At 52.4% G+C, this 17,082-nt stretch overlaps 6 protein-coding genes across 6 annotated transcripts; 3 read left to right on the forward strand and 3 right to left on the reverse strand.

Annotated features, from left to right (window-relative positions):
- Positions 1–1,612: 1,612 nt before the first annotated feature.
- On the forward strand, positions 1,613–2,008 carry ColSpa_06176 (putative methyltransferase tdiE; the record flags this gene model as incomplete). The annotated part of the gene is made up of 1 exon (XM_049272388.1): positions 1,613–2,008. The coding sequence occupies one exon, from the start codon at positions 1,613–1,615 to the stop codon at positions 2,006–2,008; it is 396 nt and encodes a 131-aa protein (XP_049128345.1).
- Positions 2,009–3,012: 1,004 nt separating this feature from the next.
- Positions 3,013–3,927, reverse strand: ColSpa_06177 (MFS transporter asaE; the record flags this gene model as incomplete). Its single annotated transcript, XM_049272389.1, has 1 exon — positions 3,013–3,927. The coding sequence occupies one exon, from the start codon at positions 3,925–3,927 to the stop codon at positions 3,013–3,015; it is 915 nt and encodes a 304-aa protein (XP_049128346.1).
- Positions 3,928–5,120: 1,193 nt separating this feature from the next.
- ColSpa_06178 (uncharacterized protein) lies at positions 5,121–6,527 on the forward strand (the record flags this gene model as incomplete). Its single annotated transcript, XM_049272390.1, has 1 exon — positions 5,121–6,527. The coding sequence occupies one exon, from the start codon at positions 5,121–5,123 to the stop codon at positions 6,525–6,527; it is 1,407 nt and encodes a 468-aa protein (XP_049128347.1).
- Positions 6,528–8,791: 2,264 nt separating this feature from the next.
- ColSpa_06179 (uncharacterized protein) lies at positions 8,792–9,085 on the forward strand (the record flags this gene model as incomplete). Its single annotated transcript, XM_049272391.1, has 1 exon — positions 8,792–9,085. The coding sequence occupies one exon, from the start codon at positions 8,792–8,794 to the stop codon at positions 9,083–9,085; it is 294 nt and encodes a 97-aa protein (XP_049128348.1).
- A 677-nt stretch (positions 9,086–9,762) lies between these two features.
- ColSpa_06180 (diadenosine 5',5'''-P1,P4-tetraphosphate phosphorylase 2) lies at positions 9,763–11,015 on the reverse strand (the record flags this gene model as incomplete). Its single annotated transcript, XM_049272392.1, has 2 exons — positions 9,763–10,752; positions 10,893–11,015. The coding sequence occupies 2 exons, from the start codon at positions 11,013–11,015 to the stop codon at positions 9,763–9,765; spliced, it is 1,113 nt and encodes a 370-aa protein (XP_049128349.1).
- A 607-nt stretch (positions 11,016–11,622) lies between these two features.
- Positions 11,623–12,212, reverse strand: ColSpa_06181 (uncharacterized protein; the record flags this gene model as incomplete). The annotated part of the gene is made up of 4 exons (XM_049272393.1): positions 11,623–11,726; positions 11,784–11,881; positions 12,004–12,115; positions 12,176–12,212. 4 exons carry the CDS (start codon positions 12,210–12,212, stop codon positions 11,623–11,625), a joined length of 351 nt encoding a protein of 116 aa, XP_049128350.1.
- Positions 12,213–17,082: the final 4,870 nt, after the last annotated feature.

Here is a 17,082-nt window from a genome sequence, read left to right on the forward strand (position 1 = left end):
CTCATTATAGAGAGACCTGGCAAGACCCAACTACCAGTTATCTACTTGGAATATGATATTGTGATTACGAGCGCTTGCCACATGATCCCCGGGATTTTCATGTAGAATCAAATCGTGAGCATTGCAATGGTATTGGCAAAATTGGTGACCTGAACCTGATGATTTCGATAACGTAGGCGCCAATAACTTGCGGCCTGCATGCTGCCGGTTGACGGTACGAGGTACCATTCTAGTTATCTCCTCCGGGTGTTGGGTGGATACGTTGTTTCTCGAAAACCTTGAAATTAGGCGACTTCTCAAAAACTTGTTGGTTCTGCAACGTCTGTTGTCTGCATACGGCATCAGTCCCCGAAGAAATTGCTGCAGTTGAGCTTTCTTGCTGCAAGCATGCATATTTATCACCCGCCAAGGAGAGGGGTAACAGATACAAGCCGCCCACCTTAAAAGCATTTAAACCGATAGTGAGACCAATTTCTGAGTGTTTCTCTCTGAGTACCCTTGGAGCCTTGAGCCTGTCTAGTGGTGTCTTTGGAAATATCACGAATCGGGCAATCATGTCTGAACCAATTTGTACTGCTAGGTCTCCGCCCAAATCCCCCCCGAGGAATTCACCTTTGTCTAGTCCACCTTCGCAGCCGGACTTCGCCGGAGATGATTTCAATGCTATTACCCCCGACGAAGTATCAAATCTCATCCCAATATCACAATTCCACAGTTCTGATTGTTTTCCTTGGTAGAACAACGATGATGCCACATCATCATCAGGTCCCGTAAGTGATACTCAATGTCGTGCTATCCTACCAAAGAGTTTATTAACAGCTAAAATCTAGAGCATTGCGTCATCAACCACCAGTGTGAACAGTTCAGTTCTAGAGTACCGAATTGAAAACGGCCGGACTTATCACAAGTACAAAGACGGCAGTGTGTTAATTGACAGGCCAGCATAGCCCGACGACAGGCTAATAAATGCAGAATACAATATCCCCAACGATGATCGAGAACTTGACCGACTTGGTATGATCTTTCTCCAAGTCTCCAAGCACATGCAAGTTTGAACTAAGACGAGGGTTTTGCTGCAGACTTAACACACAACATATTTTTGTTAACGTTCAACAATCAGCTTGGAACTGCCCCGCCAAATACGAAAGACTTCAAAGCTCAACGTGTTCTTGACATTGGTACAGGCACGGGCGTTTGGGCAATTGACTTTGGCGACGAGCATCCCGAAGCCGAGGTAAGCACTCATAGTTCCGTTCCGCGTATGCGCGTACTCACAAGCCGCTTAGGTTCTTGGCGTCGATCTTTCTGCTACTTGGCCAAGCTAGTATGAAGCATGATATCCATCCATACTGTCACGTACCTTAATTGACAGTCATTAGCGCCCCTCCCAACGTCCGATTCGAGATCGACGATATAGAAGACATATGGACGTACTCTCAGCCCTTTGATTACATCCACAGTCGAGTGATGACATCCGCTATTAGCGACTGGGAGGAGTATGCCCGAAAATGCTTTGAGTAAGGTTTTCTTACTTTTTTTTCCATCTCCCTGGCGTTATGGTCCAACTTCTTACTGCTTTGATAGCAACCTTAACCCTGGCGGATACCTCGAGATGAACGAGATCGATGCCTGCCCTCAGTCCGACGATGGCACGCTTAAAGATGACTCTTCTATCTTGAAGTCAGTTCGTATGCTAGAAGAAGCCGCTCGAATGTTTGGCCGCCCTTATCACAACGCTCAGGCACTGGAGCAAATTTTGAAGAGAGTTGGTTTCCAGGATGTGACCGTGCAACGGTTTAAATGGCCTACAAACGCTTGGGCTAAAGATGCACGGCACAAGGAGCTCGGTTCCTGGTGCTACGAAAACTTGGCGCTTGGTTGGGAGGGCTTTTGCATGGCCCCATTCACTAGAGCCCTGAACTGGAGCAGAGAGGAGGTCCTTATCCTCATGATGCAGGTGCGCAAGGAATTTGGTGATAGGAGTATCCACGCATACTTCCCTGTGTAAGTCCAGAGTCTCTCCATCCTTCATAGTACACTCGCTGATACAAAAAGCCACTCGATCTACGCAAGAAAGCCGGTCATATCTCAAGCACATGCTGTTTGAGACTATTTCGCTCTCTGGGTTTCATCACGGGACTACTCTATTTTCTAGGAGCAGCCATATCAATGGCAGTTCAAGCCCACGCTACCCGGATGCACAAGATGGGTCAGCCATCGTTGCATGAAACCGTCTCCTGTGATAGACTTTGATGTCTCGGTGGAATTTTATGCCTTCCCATAAGCTCTAAATAGCTCGTCTTCTGTTTGTTCAATGACAGGAGACTGTTAGCGTACGACAACCTCTTCGTTTGGGTGAAGCGCGCGGCTGGCTACGATAGCCGTTTCTTGGTATTCGGGATGATTATGATACTGTCTCACTACGAAAGTCGAGTCGGCATAGCTTGCAGAAACAAACAAGAAGCCGGTGAATGAAATCAAATATGTCTATGTAGGCTGTTTCAATTATTTCCTTTGTATGACACCTTTAAGTACCTTCTTCACAGCTTCGGCCTTTCTCTCCTCTGCCTGCTTATCCCAATAAACAATGCTTCTGACTCGCGAAAATGTTCCATACTCATCTGTAATCTCTGCTTCCACTTAATATTCACTCGGCCCACCAACACGCTACAATACAGCCGTACACGCCACCGTCGAACATTTGGCACCAGCCGCATATAAGTGATCTTTAGCGTTTGTGTAACCTGCTTTATCCTGTACATGTACCCGTTTAACATGTTGATAAACTATATAGCGTCTAGATACTCGTCCAGAATAGACGTCACACACCCCCGTGAATCAGATTCTTTTTGAGCGTGCTCAATCTTTAGCCCAAAGTCAGAAAGAAGCGTGCTCTTATCAAAAAAAAAGTTTACGACTGGGCCTTCATCGGCTTCTCTCTCGCTGATGACCGTGTTAATACTTGGTCGAGGGAAGTTCCATCGCGCGCGGCTTATTTCCACTTTGTAAACACTAAAAGATGGCGAAGACCTTCCATCCCACCATCATCACCTTTGCCGCCATCAACGCGACGAAAGAAAGGGCGTAAATGAGACCTGTAAACAATATCAAGCCCCAATAGTCACCCTTCTGCGCTGCGATGATCTCACCCGCCACAGGAATGTTGAACAGGCAGGAGAATGAGGCGACGGTATAAGCTGTCGCGTGATATCGTCCGTAGTTCTCCGTCTTGCAAAGCTTGGCGATGCAAACGGGGCTAATGCTGATGTTATTGCCGCTGGCAAACCCGAACAAAATGACAAAAACGACGATGCCGGTCATGGAAGGCCCTGCTGGCAGCCATACGGCCAGACAGGCGACTAGACTGAGAAGAACAGCTAGGATATTAGAGTTGAAAGGGCCGGCAATATCACCGAACCAACCAGCCAGCACACGTCCAGCCACACTCCCTGCGTTTAGTATGGTCGGGATCTGGTACGCGAAATCGCGGTCAAAGCCTTTGCTGAGTGCGTAACTCGATATGTAGGTTAGGGGAACAAAGAGAGACCACTCCAAGAGCAAAATTCCAACCGTGGTTACGGCGAAAACCGGCTCCCGAAGGATGCGGACATCAGGGTGTGGGGAGGCGTTCGGGGCTGGGGGCAACCGTCTGTCGATGAGCAATGTTGCCGCGCCACAGAAGACAAGAACGGTGAACCCAATGGTTCGAATAGCCCAAGCCCATCCCGCGCGTTCGAACAACACGCGGAGCACTATCGGGTAGACTATACCACCGAAACACCCCCCAGTCGAAGCGATGCCGGTGGCAAGGCCGCGGCGGTGGTAAAACCAATGCCCAATTGCGGCGAAAGAAGGCGTGAACAGCATGGATGCCCCGATACCATTGAGAACGCCAAATACCAGGATGAAGTGCCAGAACTCTAGCATCGTTGTTAGCAAAATCCCTTTCGAGCGCAGTGCCATGATTCAAGAATTGTAGGAACGTACTGGTAGAGATACTCAACAACATCTGAGCAGCAACGACACATATTGTTCCGCCAAGGATTAACCACCTTGGTCCATATTTGTCGAAAATGGGACCAACATAAATACCACAGAAGAAGAGAATAAACATGTACAGGGAGAAAATCCATCCGATCGTGCTTTCGCTATAGCCTTCGAGCTGGTGGGTGCTGACATAGGCGTGGAGGGTTGCGATAGTATTCGAAATCCCCAGAGCTGAGAAGGATGCAAACCAGGAACCTAAAACAACCGACCATGCTCGCAACCCGCCGTCTGGGTAGTCATCTTCTGAAGCTGGGAAAGGTTGTTCGGATGCCAGGTTGTCGTTTGGTGCATGCTTCTCTGTTTTGACTTCATCACGAAGGGGTAGAGCCTCTTTAGTCGCATGACTCAAATGCTGTGGTTGGATAGCGGATGTTATTCCTTGGTCGAGCGCAGAGACTGATAGCTGTATGGACATGATTGTAGGTTCCTCCGAGTTGGACACAGGTAAACTCAAAGGGAATGCGGCCAACTGAAGGGTTTTAACAGTGCGGAGAGCCAGAGCCGGTAAGTATGTCCTTGAAGGATGGTAGTGGCCAAAAGTTGACTACACCGTCTTCCAACTTTAAAAGGCGTGCATGCTTAGATCTATGACTCTGTCGAGCCACTAGTAACTATCGTCTGGGCTCTTAGCCTGGAAAATCTCCACCATACTTTTTATGTACAAAGCCTATGTCTACCACGCCCTGCGCTTGACATCCTGTCGGGCCGCATGGCTACAGGAGAAAAATATGTTGACATTTCATCGGCTCTTGGATCGGACCCGCTAGTGTACATAGAACATGCAGTTTGACTAATGGGCTTGTTAAAGAGAAACGATTGGCTCTTGGTCAAAATAAGCAAATCTCGCCTCGGAAGCTCTGCTCATCGGCGTCGGTCTCGGCTCCGGCTTACCTTACGGTTTAAAGATCAACACTAACGGACCCATATTTTTTCATGGCTTGGAAAGGTCGTTTAAACATCACTCATGATCCCTGCTCACTCGGCCATCACTGACTCACATATTAGCAACGGCAATAGGAAGGCATAGTCAACTCATTTCACAGGACAAGACGACGAGAAGCTGTTCCGGGACGATGCTCCTTCAAATTTTGCAGTACCTACAGGGCACGCCAAAGACTTCAACCTGCATCTACTCGTTCGTCGCCCTCGCTCTCCCGATATGCCTCTTCTTCAGCTTCATCATCCGCAACGGAGACATCGGCTCGACGCGGAGAAGGCTGCGGCACCTGAAGAAGCTCGGCTCGACCGTCAGTAACATGGCGGATCAGTACGACCCCAAGTACGACGTACCAGAGGGAACCGAAACTACTGGACCGATCCGCATCAAGTCCATTTATATCCACCCGATCAAGTCATGCGGCTTCATTGAAGTAAGCCGGGCCCTACTCACCAAGACTGGGTTCCTGTACGACAGATGCTTCGCTCTGGCCACGGAGGTAGCCGATCCGGATACTGGAGTGGTGTTGTGGAAGTTCATCAGCCAGCGTACCAAGCCACAGATGTGCCATATCAAGACGGAAATCTGGGTACCGCACAAAAACAGCAGCCAAGATGAATCATTGGTTCAAGCTGGCGGGTGTGTGGTTGTGACATTCCCAGACCCGGATCCTCCCTCTTGGACCCAACGGCTTGAAACATTCCTGCACACGTGGAATCCCTCAACGAAACCCGAAGTCTCATTCACTATGCCTCTGCAGCCTACGCCCGCCCTGGTAGACGAATTTGATATCAGTCTAAAGACCTTTGGCATCCACGCGCGGGATGCAAGCGGTCTTGACTTGGGCAAGATCCCCTCCGTAGCCGCAGCCCTGCCGAAACTGAGAAGGTTCCTGGCGATCCCTGAGAAACGAGGCCTCACGCTCACGAGATGCACCCCGGACACTCTGACCCGCACCGACAGAAACCTGGCGCCGCTCGAATACATTGGCTCGCCAGCGGTCCATGGCTACACTGACCAGCAGCCCGTCAATCTCAACAGCTTGTCCTCGGTCCACGCCGTATCTGCTCTTCTTCCACCTGAAAACCAGCCCCTGGATGCCCTTCGTTTCCGTGCAAATCTCTGGATCACTGGCACGCCGGCTTTTGCAGAGGAAACATGGAAACGCTACCGTATTCTTCTCAAGGGTACGAGCAAAGACCCTCGAGCCGATGTGTCGCCGAAGCTATCAGTGGTCTGTCGAACGTCACGGTGTACAATGCCCAACGTCAACCTTGAAACGGGCACCTTCGACGCGGATAACCCATCTACGGAGAGGAAAAAGGGAAACCCTCAGCCAAGCACAACGTTGATTGAGCATCGTACTCCCGAGACCGGAAACCCGAAGGCACTAGGGTACATTGGGATGCATTGCGTGCCAGAAGACGCAGACTTGGAGGAGGCGGAGAATCAAGGACTGGGATTGTATGTTGAAGTTGGTGATGAGGTTGAGGTCCTCGAAACGGGGGAGCATTTGTTCGGATCTACTGGCAATGATTACTAGAGTGGAAATAGAGACCTCAAGAGTCATGACAAGTTATTGTCTAAATTTTTGCGGTAAGGAGGCTCAGCGCACCTCCAATATTATTGACATAATTGAGCGTTCGTTCACGTGTTGGCTATGAACCATAAGCATCCCAGCATACCACGAATTGATCATGCAAGAGCCCCTTGCTTTTCAAACCATCGTAGAGCTCTGCTAAATTTTTGATAGTAATCCGTGTGGGTGACTGCTTTACCGGCTTTGCAGGTGAAACTCCGATGTCAGTGGCTTTTATAAAGGACTGTTTTCGTCCTCGTCTTCTGTGTACTTCAATCCATTCAGGCTGGTGGAGTTTGATACCAGAAACAACCTTCTGTCTGTTTCATCAGCTTTGTCTATCGCTGCTACCCGCGTCCTGCCTTGCCTGGTAAGGCTACAATACCTGTAACTTTTTGGGTCGTAACAGAAAGCTTCTTTCCTTTACACACACAAGTGAGGTATCCACTACTTGTTACTCATCCGACTGAATAATTCTGCAATATCAACACTAGTATTTCCTAGCCATTGTCAGTCCCACCATTTTGGCTTCAGGCTTGAACCATCAGAATATCTATGTTAACCATTGAAGTGCCTCTCACAACCCGAAGCCATATGTTCCCAGTCGTCGCTGTTACCACACGAATCACACTTGTAACGCCAGTGGCTGTGATATCTGCTGCCACATCGCTCGCCTCGATGTCGCCCCCCTGCCAAGATATGTTTACAGGTGTCCGTATAGTATGAAGTCCTCCGGTGACCAGGGCAATGTCTCGAGAACCAACACATAACTCTAACTTTACCGAGTCCTTTCGCAACGTGTTTTGTTCTTTCTGGCGTTGACAGCAGTGGTGTAGTGCGTTTCGGTTGTTGCAGCTGGAGGTGCAGTAAGAGTTCACTCTTTGTAGATAAAGTATAGGACTACCCACGATTGGTAGATTAAATCTATAGCAGCGCGGCGTTAGCTGTGTTTTTCAGTGTGTGAGTTAAGAGAAACTACCTTGGAACAGGGGAATTAACGAATAGCAGAAGTGAGTGCTTCTCAAATGATCACCGAATGAAAGCTCCAGTCAGCAGTGTTGACTGCAGGTGCCTATTTAAACGAAAGACTCAACCGTAGACGTCACGAGCTTATCTCCTGGGTGTTGATATACAAACAGCTCGTAAGCATCCTGTTGCGGTGGTTGCGTTGCCTGGCAGCCGAATCAATCCCATGCATGATACGGATATTATCTGCGTCAAAAAATAAGGGCGTCAAAATCTGTATTTATTATCTCATCGACTACTAGTCCACGCCATCCTTACCAAGGGTGGGGAAAGGGAAAAAACGGGTTTCGAAGCTATTTTTTGCCCAATAATACGATGTACTTTTGGCACCTGATCCTACCTACGGTAGATCGGCATTCCATGACAAGGACAAATGTGCCTCTGCCTCTTGTCTTGATTGACAGCTGACAACCATGTCATGTCCAAGAGCTTCGACATTAGCTTGATCTGTTTACTCCGTAGGCGCACTACAGATTAGGCATCCATCACATGTCTGCAACCCCCCTAGACCCAAGATCCTTTAGCTGATGGTCATCCGACTTGTAACTTTTGGCAGAATGAGGCGAAGTATTCGAAAGTGCACAAATGGCTTATGGCTGCATGCAGACATGCATTCAGAGCAAACCAAAGCGGCAAATAGCTGAGAAGGACATACGCACACACTAGAGTTTGTAGGGTAATACGTAGGGATCTTGGTGGTAAGGCTGTTCAAAGATATGCGCCTATTCGTGGATGCCGTATGTTGGCAATCTTTATGACGCTGACAGACCCACGAATTGTAGGGCGGAAGGGACAAAGGCATACTCCTCAAACTCTCATATCAGCCAATAGATCCCTTCTATTCCTTTTCCCCTTGTTTTTATTTATATTCATTTACATTTCAGCTATCACAAGTCAGAACATGCCGAAAATATGAGAGCCTTGTTTTCTGCCACTCTGCCACTCTGGCTTTCGATCCTCGCTCGACTGCACTCGATTTAAAATTTAACCAGCTAGGATGTGTGTGACTCACTGAAAGTCTAAGCAGCTTCGAATCATTAATAGAGGCATGGCTTTCTTCGTGAAATTTTGTTCCTTATCCCTCCCCTGTATATATTACACTCTTATCATACATAACTGCTTAGTCTATCATTGCTCATCGTAGTTCCAGTCTTATAGAGTCCTGTTTGAGTCTGATCAAGTCCAGCCGACGACAGATGAAAATGGCACCCTCGAATAGTGAGCAAATATACCGCGCCGCTTTCGACAGAGACAGGGACAGGGCCGCTATCGACCGGAATGATAGCGCAGCAGAGAACCGGAGGACCCAGGAGGGTGCCAACCAAGGCGCCAGCACCTCGTGGACACAGCCATTGAGAGACACGCTCGCGGACCAAGGGAAAATGGAAGACCGAGGCAGAAGTATCGTGGCATCATATAACACGCGATCCGAGGAGGCACAGGCATCTGCCGCCCGACGGCAAGCAGAGGCTTCCAGACCCAACCCCGCGATGTAAAAAGAATGATCTCGCGCGGGTCCTAACCATAGGTACCGTTAAGCTACCGCAAGAAAAACAGTTTTACGCTGCTTCCCTAATATGCATTTAACAACAAAAGTTTCCTTTTCTTAGAGGCCTCTGGATCAAGCAACAGCACTAGGATTGCAGGTCTCTAGGTGCTCTAGCTTTCCCTACTGTGTTACTTCCTGGTGGGAGCTAATGTTTACAGCCTGCTAAACTACGTAAACAGCTAGCTGAAAGTTTGTCAGTAGAAAACGTTTCTATTAGACATTCAACTATTATAAAAACCATTATGTATTCAATATAAGTCTTTGAAGTTAGTTAGCATTTGCGTACAGAAAACTCAATGCCCCGCGACTGAAAGTCTGTCAAAAACACCGATCTGAAGTTTAAGAACCACCTCAGAAGTCAAGCTCTGTATCATACACAAAGAGGACAAAAGCTAATGGATTTGCGAAGAAAATTAGCCAGTACACCAAGAAAATAATGCGGCATCCATGAGGGCCCCCTTTGTGAGTCCCTCGGTGTTAGGATATCGTCACTCTCCCCTCTTTGTATTCGTGTGTATCTTCTATCCTGCCAGACTCTATATCTAATCAAGACGTTCCTCTATAATTCTTGTCACCGTTCGTCGTCTATGCATTGCCCTTCATCACTGCTCTATATCTCCCCTTCTATGCCAGCCTCTTGTGACATCTTTCTGCTGCAACATTATCTCCCTTCCACGCCCGAATACCAACCTCCGACAACACCAGTCTCGGCCCAAGTCTCTTCCACTTGTCAACCGTCTTCGTCTCCGAAGCCCAAACAACACCCAGCATCCCCGCCGCGTTCACGCCAGCACCGTCGACCCCATCCGTCACCCTCGGAATCACCACCATCCACCTCTCGCTCAACACAACGTTATGCGGTACCGTCACCTCCCTCCCGACGTTGTCTTTCTCGACGGCCTCCTTTCGCCCCGGGATCACCTCCGCCGCCTGCTGGAGCATCTGCCAGTAGGCATCCGCCAGCTCGTCTGCTGACGGCATCTCGCCACGCCCGCCGCTGTGATTTCCGTTCGAAGACTCAGAGAATCTGTGGATGAAATACCGCATCGGCAGCTCCTGCCCCTCCGCGTCCCCCGTCGAACCGACCTCGTCAGGCCACAGCGGGATGACGTCGGGCGCGGGTATGACCTGCATGTGCTTGTGAAGCCGGCTACAGCCGCCCTCCTTGCCGCAGTTGAAGATGACGAGGTACTCCTGCCCGCCGCCGCGACCGCCGCGGTTCAACCCCGCCAGAACCTCGCTCGCGACCCCCAGGTCCCCGCTGCTCAGCCCCTCAAACTGTCGCTTGCGCCCGTCGGCCGTCATGAGTAGAAGGTGCGGCCTGTAGGCGCAAAACTTGTTGAACGCGAGGACGTGGGACTCGCCGACGGGGCCGATCTCGTAGCCTGCGATGCTGATGTCTCCTCCGGGCAGGCAGCCGTTTGCGTCGAATTCGATCCCGCGCGGCGTCCCATTCTGGGCGTTGCCGTTGGTGTCAGTGTTGGGGTTCTTTGTTCTGGAGGCGTGCGAGTCTCCGTTGGCATTGGCGTTCGCGTCGTCCAGCGCCGCGTTGTCCTTCACGGCGCCGGGTTTGCTCTTCAGAGCCGACGTGATACGGAATTCGACCTGGCGAGACTGTTAGCTCGGCGAACTTTATGTGGTTCACGCAATATTGATGTGATATCGCGAGGTAGTCACAGCCGCCTCCGTGGGAGATCGTGAAAGAGAGCCAGACGCTGAGAATGGTATGGGAGGGGGGGTGGAATGTAGTTTACCTTGAAACCCCCGTCCTCATAGTAAATCTTCTCCATGTCCTCCGCGTACATCACGACCCCATCACCAACGAGCTTATCGAACCTCGCGAGCACCAAGGCCTCGTCTATCGCGGTTGAGCCCATCTTCCAGCCACAGTGTCTGTTCCACCCCGAGGTGGATGTAGTATCAAAATCACGCAGAATCCACAAAAGCAGAAATCAAACAACTCGTGTTCAGCAGCGTAGCATCGACAAACAATATTGTTTGCACCGTGGAGACTTGGAAGTTGACTCGTCAAGATTCAAGTCGCAGTCGTGAGTCGTGGGTCGCACTCGGGAGAGAAAGCCGGCTATTGGTTGGTTCAGATGATGACATCAAACGTATCCCCTTGCAGGTAGACCTGCTGCGTCCAGTGGCGCAGGTCTCCCTCGTTCCCAACCATTCAAAACATACTGGCATAATACGAAGAGGTGCTGTACTTGATGCTATTAAGATTTGAGTATCAACGGCATGCGTTACACCGCGTGGCTTTTAGGTTTCCGAGGTATTATACTACAATTCCCGCCAGCTGTTTGTATCCCCTATTTCCATCCAGCATGGCGGATGCCTCCCTGACACCATGATCAACTCGTGCATTGGCTCACATGCTCTTACAACGGTGCCTTCGCTCGTCCTTATCCCTCACATGGTCGTGTGACTCCTTATCATGTCCTTACATAGCTCATCCAATTCTCCATCAAGGTATCATATCTACGCAGGAGGAACGGGGGCGGCGGGGCCGGTGCCGGTCGCGGCGCCTCTTTGGGCGGGGGGAGGCAGGAAAAGGGGCAGGTAGGTGACGGCAAGGGCCATGACTGCGCTTCTGTGTCAGTGCCTTTTCATTAGATTGCCACAGACGGGGCGGAACATACTGGACATGCCGACGGAGAAATAACCCGGGGTCGTGGAGCTCTTCTTAGTCTCCTCACTCTCACCGAGCCAGGTCTGGATGCTGAAGACGACGGAAGCCCTATGTTTATCCGTCAGTGAGGTTGTTCGGGCTAAGGACCATCGTGCTGTGCCGCAGCTCGTCGCGACGACGAGAGCAATGGGAGCTTTCAGGCCGACGGGGAGTGGATAGTCGAGGCGTACCATCCGATGAACTTGTTGCGCGTGAGCATGGCAGCCATTGGCAGGGTAGAAGAAAGCGTCGAGGAGAGCTCGGTACTCTCACCCTTGGCCCTGGGCTCTTGATAGGGGACGACTGCGAGAAGGGGTACAGTTAGCAATTGCCGTATGCTACTGGGGGAGAATCGCAGCATACTCAGGTCCGGCCGGCGCATATCCCGCTTAGACGCCATTGTGAGGTTGGTGATGATGTGGTTTGCGAGGGCACGGGGGAACGACGGAGCTGTGGAGGGGAACAACTGGAGGTACGTCGCTGGATTGGATATCTCCACGATCTGGCCGTGCGGATTGAAGCTCTCCCCAGTTACGGCGCGATTACAAAAGTGGAGGCCTGATATGTGAGGCTTCAATATGACAGACCCCCAGGAGCTGGGGAAGGAATCCGGCGCCGATGCCCCGCTGCCACTGGACTCAATCGAAGACACGTTTTCCCCTCCCATCTGACCACGCCCGGGGGGTGCAGGATTTCGCGCGAGCCGTCGAGCGGCCCCTCTGACCCGCCCCACGAACCGATCCAATCTGACAAGCTGCACCCTTTTTGCAGAGGCTCACGCTCACCACTCATGCTTACCTACGCCGCTGGGTCGCTTAGTTTCCGAGAGACGCCGGTTCCGATAGCGAAAGGACCTGAGACTGCGATAGGATCGCCGTCCGCCCAGTGTGAGGGGGTGTGCCCGACGGGCTCACCCTAGCCATGGAGTTCGTCCCGGCTAGCGGATTCGCCATGCTCACGAGTACGCAGGCGGTTCCGAGTTCGATGCGTGGCCGTGATCAAATTCAAATGGCCGGGGAAAATCAAGATATTGTCAAAGCCAGCGCCGAAGTACGCTGGCGACCTTTTTTATTTTTATTTTTTTTTATTTTTAAATATCTCTTCCCCCCGACGTCGAAACCCTGGACGACTCTGAGGGCCGGTTCTGCGGGGGCTCCTCGGAAGATGCGGCCAGCGGAGGGGCACGGTGGGACCTGACAAAGGGGGAGACAATCAGAGAGAGTCGCTGATTGCTTCTGGCGTCATTTCCGTGGCAGTCATCCGCGGCCACAATTGCCGGCGTGTTTGTGCAAGTGAGTGTTGCTCCCTGCACCTTGCGATGTTCCGTTATCTCGTCGCGGAAAGTCTCGTCCACCTTGCGGGCCAACCGCGGCCGTGAGAACAGGCCGGCCCCTCTGCAGGCACAGCAACCGTACATATGTACAGCTATCTCCCCCACACTTGAGAGGCCAAGGTGCCTGCATCAGAGCAGGGCCCCTGAGGCCGGTTGGAACTCCGAGAGAAGGTTCAGCGTTCCCTGTCTGGGCGTTATTTGTCGGGGCATGCAGCACGCCTGGAGATGCGGTGTGCCTCTCCAAAGTGTCGTGCAATCCGGTGGGCCTCTCTCCATAATACAGCCGACTAGGCTTGGTTAAGGTGACACGAGCCCAAGATTGTGTACAGATACTATGTATGTAGCAGGTTACGGATACGATTGGCGAATTAGGAGGGAAGCGGGCCATCGTTGTTTGGCTCTGCGAGACGTGGACATCGCGTGGGAGAACATGACAGGATGACAGGACGGCAGGACGGCAGGACGGCAGAAAAAAAGCCAAAGAAAGGCCTTCAAGCGGCGTGGCATCGTACAGGCTGTGGTTGACCGATCCACCTGGGCACCAGCAGCGCCCAACTCATGTCAGGCACAGTAAGCACTTTCGGCGGCCAATGTCTTGCCTGGTGACAGGCAACACGAGAAGCCATTCGTGTCAGCTCACAAGGGATCACCGATAGGCCGTGATATGCCCTCGTGTGTTCCTGGTGCCCAGCGAGTGCTCGGCGGCGCCTTTCGTCAGACTAGGCACAAATCGGGGCGCACTGATTGGCGGGGATTCGCATGCAGTATGATGGCAGATTGCGTGACACATGGGCAGCGATTCAGCCATCGGGTGACAAGCAAGGCTCATGGTGTCCCGGCGGGTGCCATGGCGGTACATTTTGGTTCGCCAGAGGGGGACAAACTTTTCAAAGTTGGAACAGGCGAGGAAAGTTGGGATAGCCGGCCTGGGATCACGAGGTACAAGCCGAGTGCGATATTAAATGGTAGCAAGCAACCTACTTGTCAAGATGTTTAGGGAGCGCAGAGCGTGGAGAAGGGGGATGGGGTTGGCTCTCTGATCGCCATGAAAAGTCTGGACGAAACGCGGCAAATGTGAGGCCGGTCTTTGTGGTCAACGGGAGCGTGGTCTGCCGTTCGGACACCGTGCCGTCTTCGTCTTGCATCCACCTGTTCGGGAGGAACGGGCTGATGGGTCGGAGTCCGACATCAAACACGCGAGGTCTGTACGAAGTAGGTGAGGTGAGGTGAGGGGGGGAGGCAAATCATACAGAGACAAGACTAGAGAGAGAGAGAGAGGCACCAGAGGCTCGAAGCTCGAAGCGTCGATTACCGTACGGGCGGGCGATGATGCGGTCGCGGTTCGGCTGGCGGTGGCGTTTCTCGGGAGCGCGCAGAGATCCGAAAGTGGCAGTTACGACGCAGGTGGCAGCTAAAGGGGGCACGATTGGACGGGCTAAAGGAGCAGAGGGGCCAGGCCGGGCGATATGAGCGGACGGCTTGTCCTGCGTTTTGCTTGGGGGGTTCTTTCTGGGTGCATCACCAGCAGCAGCAGAAGCAGAAGCAGAGGCAGGAGACCAACAACCCATTCCGGCTCCCCCTCTCCGCGTTCCGCCTGGGATGCTTGATGCGTCAAATAGTCTTCCACCCCAGCGGTACGGTTTGCCGAGAAGGAGAGTTTTAGGGATGGGGGGGTGGGTGGTCAGGCCCCGCGGGCCTTGGGGAGGGCTCTCCCCTGGTCGGTGGTTGCTGCTGCTTTGAGCATTCTGAGGCTTTCTCGGTGGGTTAAGCAGTTGCTAAGCAGAGGGGCTGGCCCATGTCAGAGAACCGGCCGAGGTGCGGATTGACATTCCGACTAGTTTAGTAAGCCCCCGGGTGGCTGTGACGGATGTCGGAGATTTAGGTTGAGTAATCCGTTGAGTGGTACGAGTTGATGAAGACGAGACGGGCTCTGGCCAGTATCCTCGCGCACGACTCTCTTGTGCGTGTAGTTGTTTCCTTTTTGCTTCCACTGGGGAGTTTGTTGCCGGCCATGTTTGGTTCGGAACTGGAAAAAGAAACAAGACGAGGGAACCAGCAGCAGGGAAAAAACAAGAAGGAAAAAAAAAATAAAAGGCGGCCGGCGGGCGGGTGCGGGCGAATCAGCTGTGCAACATTGGTCGAACAAACCAATGAGACGGAGGAATGCCCGCGGCGCGTCCACGGGGCTGCCCTGGGACCGACTACATAGTGTCGTACTGGCCGCGAGGCTCCATCAGGGGACCGAGAGACGAGGTTACGGTGTGCGTGTCTCCCCAGTTGGTTGAGAAAGCAACCTTGCCCGTTCAGGCTTGGCGTAGACATGCCCCCCCCCCTTCGAGGGACGCCTGAGGATTCGTTCGCGAGCTTGCGATGTGCATTTCCAGCCCGTCACGTTTGCTCCTTCTGTTCGGTTCCCCCGCCGCAGCGGAACACCCGTCTTTGAAACCTTGTCGGTGTCGTTGCACGCCTCGCTGCCGCGTTACTATGCAGGAGGTTGCCGTTGTGCGGGATAAGAATGCCGAAGATGCAACTCGTTGTTTTCATTCACGGGAGGAATATATAGCATCCATGTTTGCTAGCCTGTTGTGGCCTGAATTGCATAGGTAGGTAGTTGGCATATCGAAGCGAGCGACGGGTGGTTTGGTCTAGTTGATTGGGTCCGAGCGCTTGCAACGCCTGGATACGGAGAGACAACAGAGAAAAGGATCTATAGATGTAGTGTAGTACGGAGAAACATAGGCAGTCCCTGCGCTTATCGGGAGCTTCCCGCAACTCGGAGTACCTGGCAGCTCATGGAGCTGGCCAAGTCCGTAAATTCGCCCGTCTTGGAGAAAACCCCCCAAACCAGTATTACCACCAAGGTGCAGAGTAGCGTAGAGAGAGTGCTTGCTCTCCTATCATGGTCCGGATACGCCGTGACAGTTGGACTCGTCTGTGGCTCCTCCGTCACCCTCTCCCCCGTCTCTCTCCCATATGTCGTCTCCCCCAAGTCCCAAACAAGCAGGAAGATGTCCCGCGCTCCATGGAACCGCAGATCCCATCGGCTCCCGCCCCACGACTAAAAGCAATTTAGCTGCTGTTCCCTCACACACTCGCACTCCGTCGAATCACGCATCCCACACCCCCCCCCCCCCCCCCCCCCCCTCACACCCGCCCCCAAGGCTCACACACCACACAAACCACACACCACACCCTCCTCCGGCCGCCGTCTCACGGGTCGTTGCTTTCCCTTTCCCATTTCTATTATCCGTACCATTCTCCATTGCCCATTCCTTGCCTGGATTCGGGTTGATCTCCTGCTGGGCTGAACTGAGCCAAGGCACGCTTACCCTGCCGCCGTCGCCTTAGGGCCCCCTGCTGTGGTATTCCTCACTTCCTCCTGCACCCGACAGACAGCCAACTGCGCCGCACCGCACTGCCTGCACCCTGAACACACACACACACATTCGCACATGCTCCTTCTGTCTCTCATTCTCACTCTCACTATCTCTCATCAACCACCTCTTTGAGACTCTCTCATCCGGATTGCATATTACACACACCACGCCTTTCTCCGCCCGCTTCCATCCTCTGGCGTCGCCGTCTGTACAACCTGACCGTTTGACGTGCATCGTCGTCGTCGTCGTCGTCGTCGCAGAAGCCCCCTCCTCAAACTCGGAGCCTCAAACCCGCCTGCACTGCATCAACAGTTGCCAAGCGACCAAAAACTCGTCTTGCGAGTCGCCGCAACAAGATTTCGAGCGGGCCGTCGCGAGTCATCTGACATCAACGAACCTGGTAGGCGCGGGAACCTTCGGAGACGCTGCGCCCCCCGTCTCTGTATCCGTACAAAATATTACCCGCGCGCACTTTGCAACCTTAGTACACTACGTGCTACCCACTCCCTTAGCCGGTAACTGCCCTGGGGCCCTGCACCGACCCTTCTGAACCGCAAACC

The sequence above is a fragment of the Colletotrichum spaethianum genome, assembly GCF_022836535.1.
Source record: "Colletotrichum spaethianum MAFF 239500 DNA, contig14, whole genome shotgun sequence".
NCBI lineage: Eukaryota > Fungi > Ascomycota > Sordariomycetes > Glomerellales > Glomerellaceae > Colletotrichum > Colletotrichum spaethianum.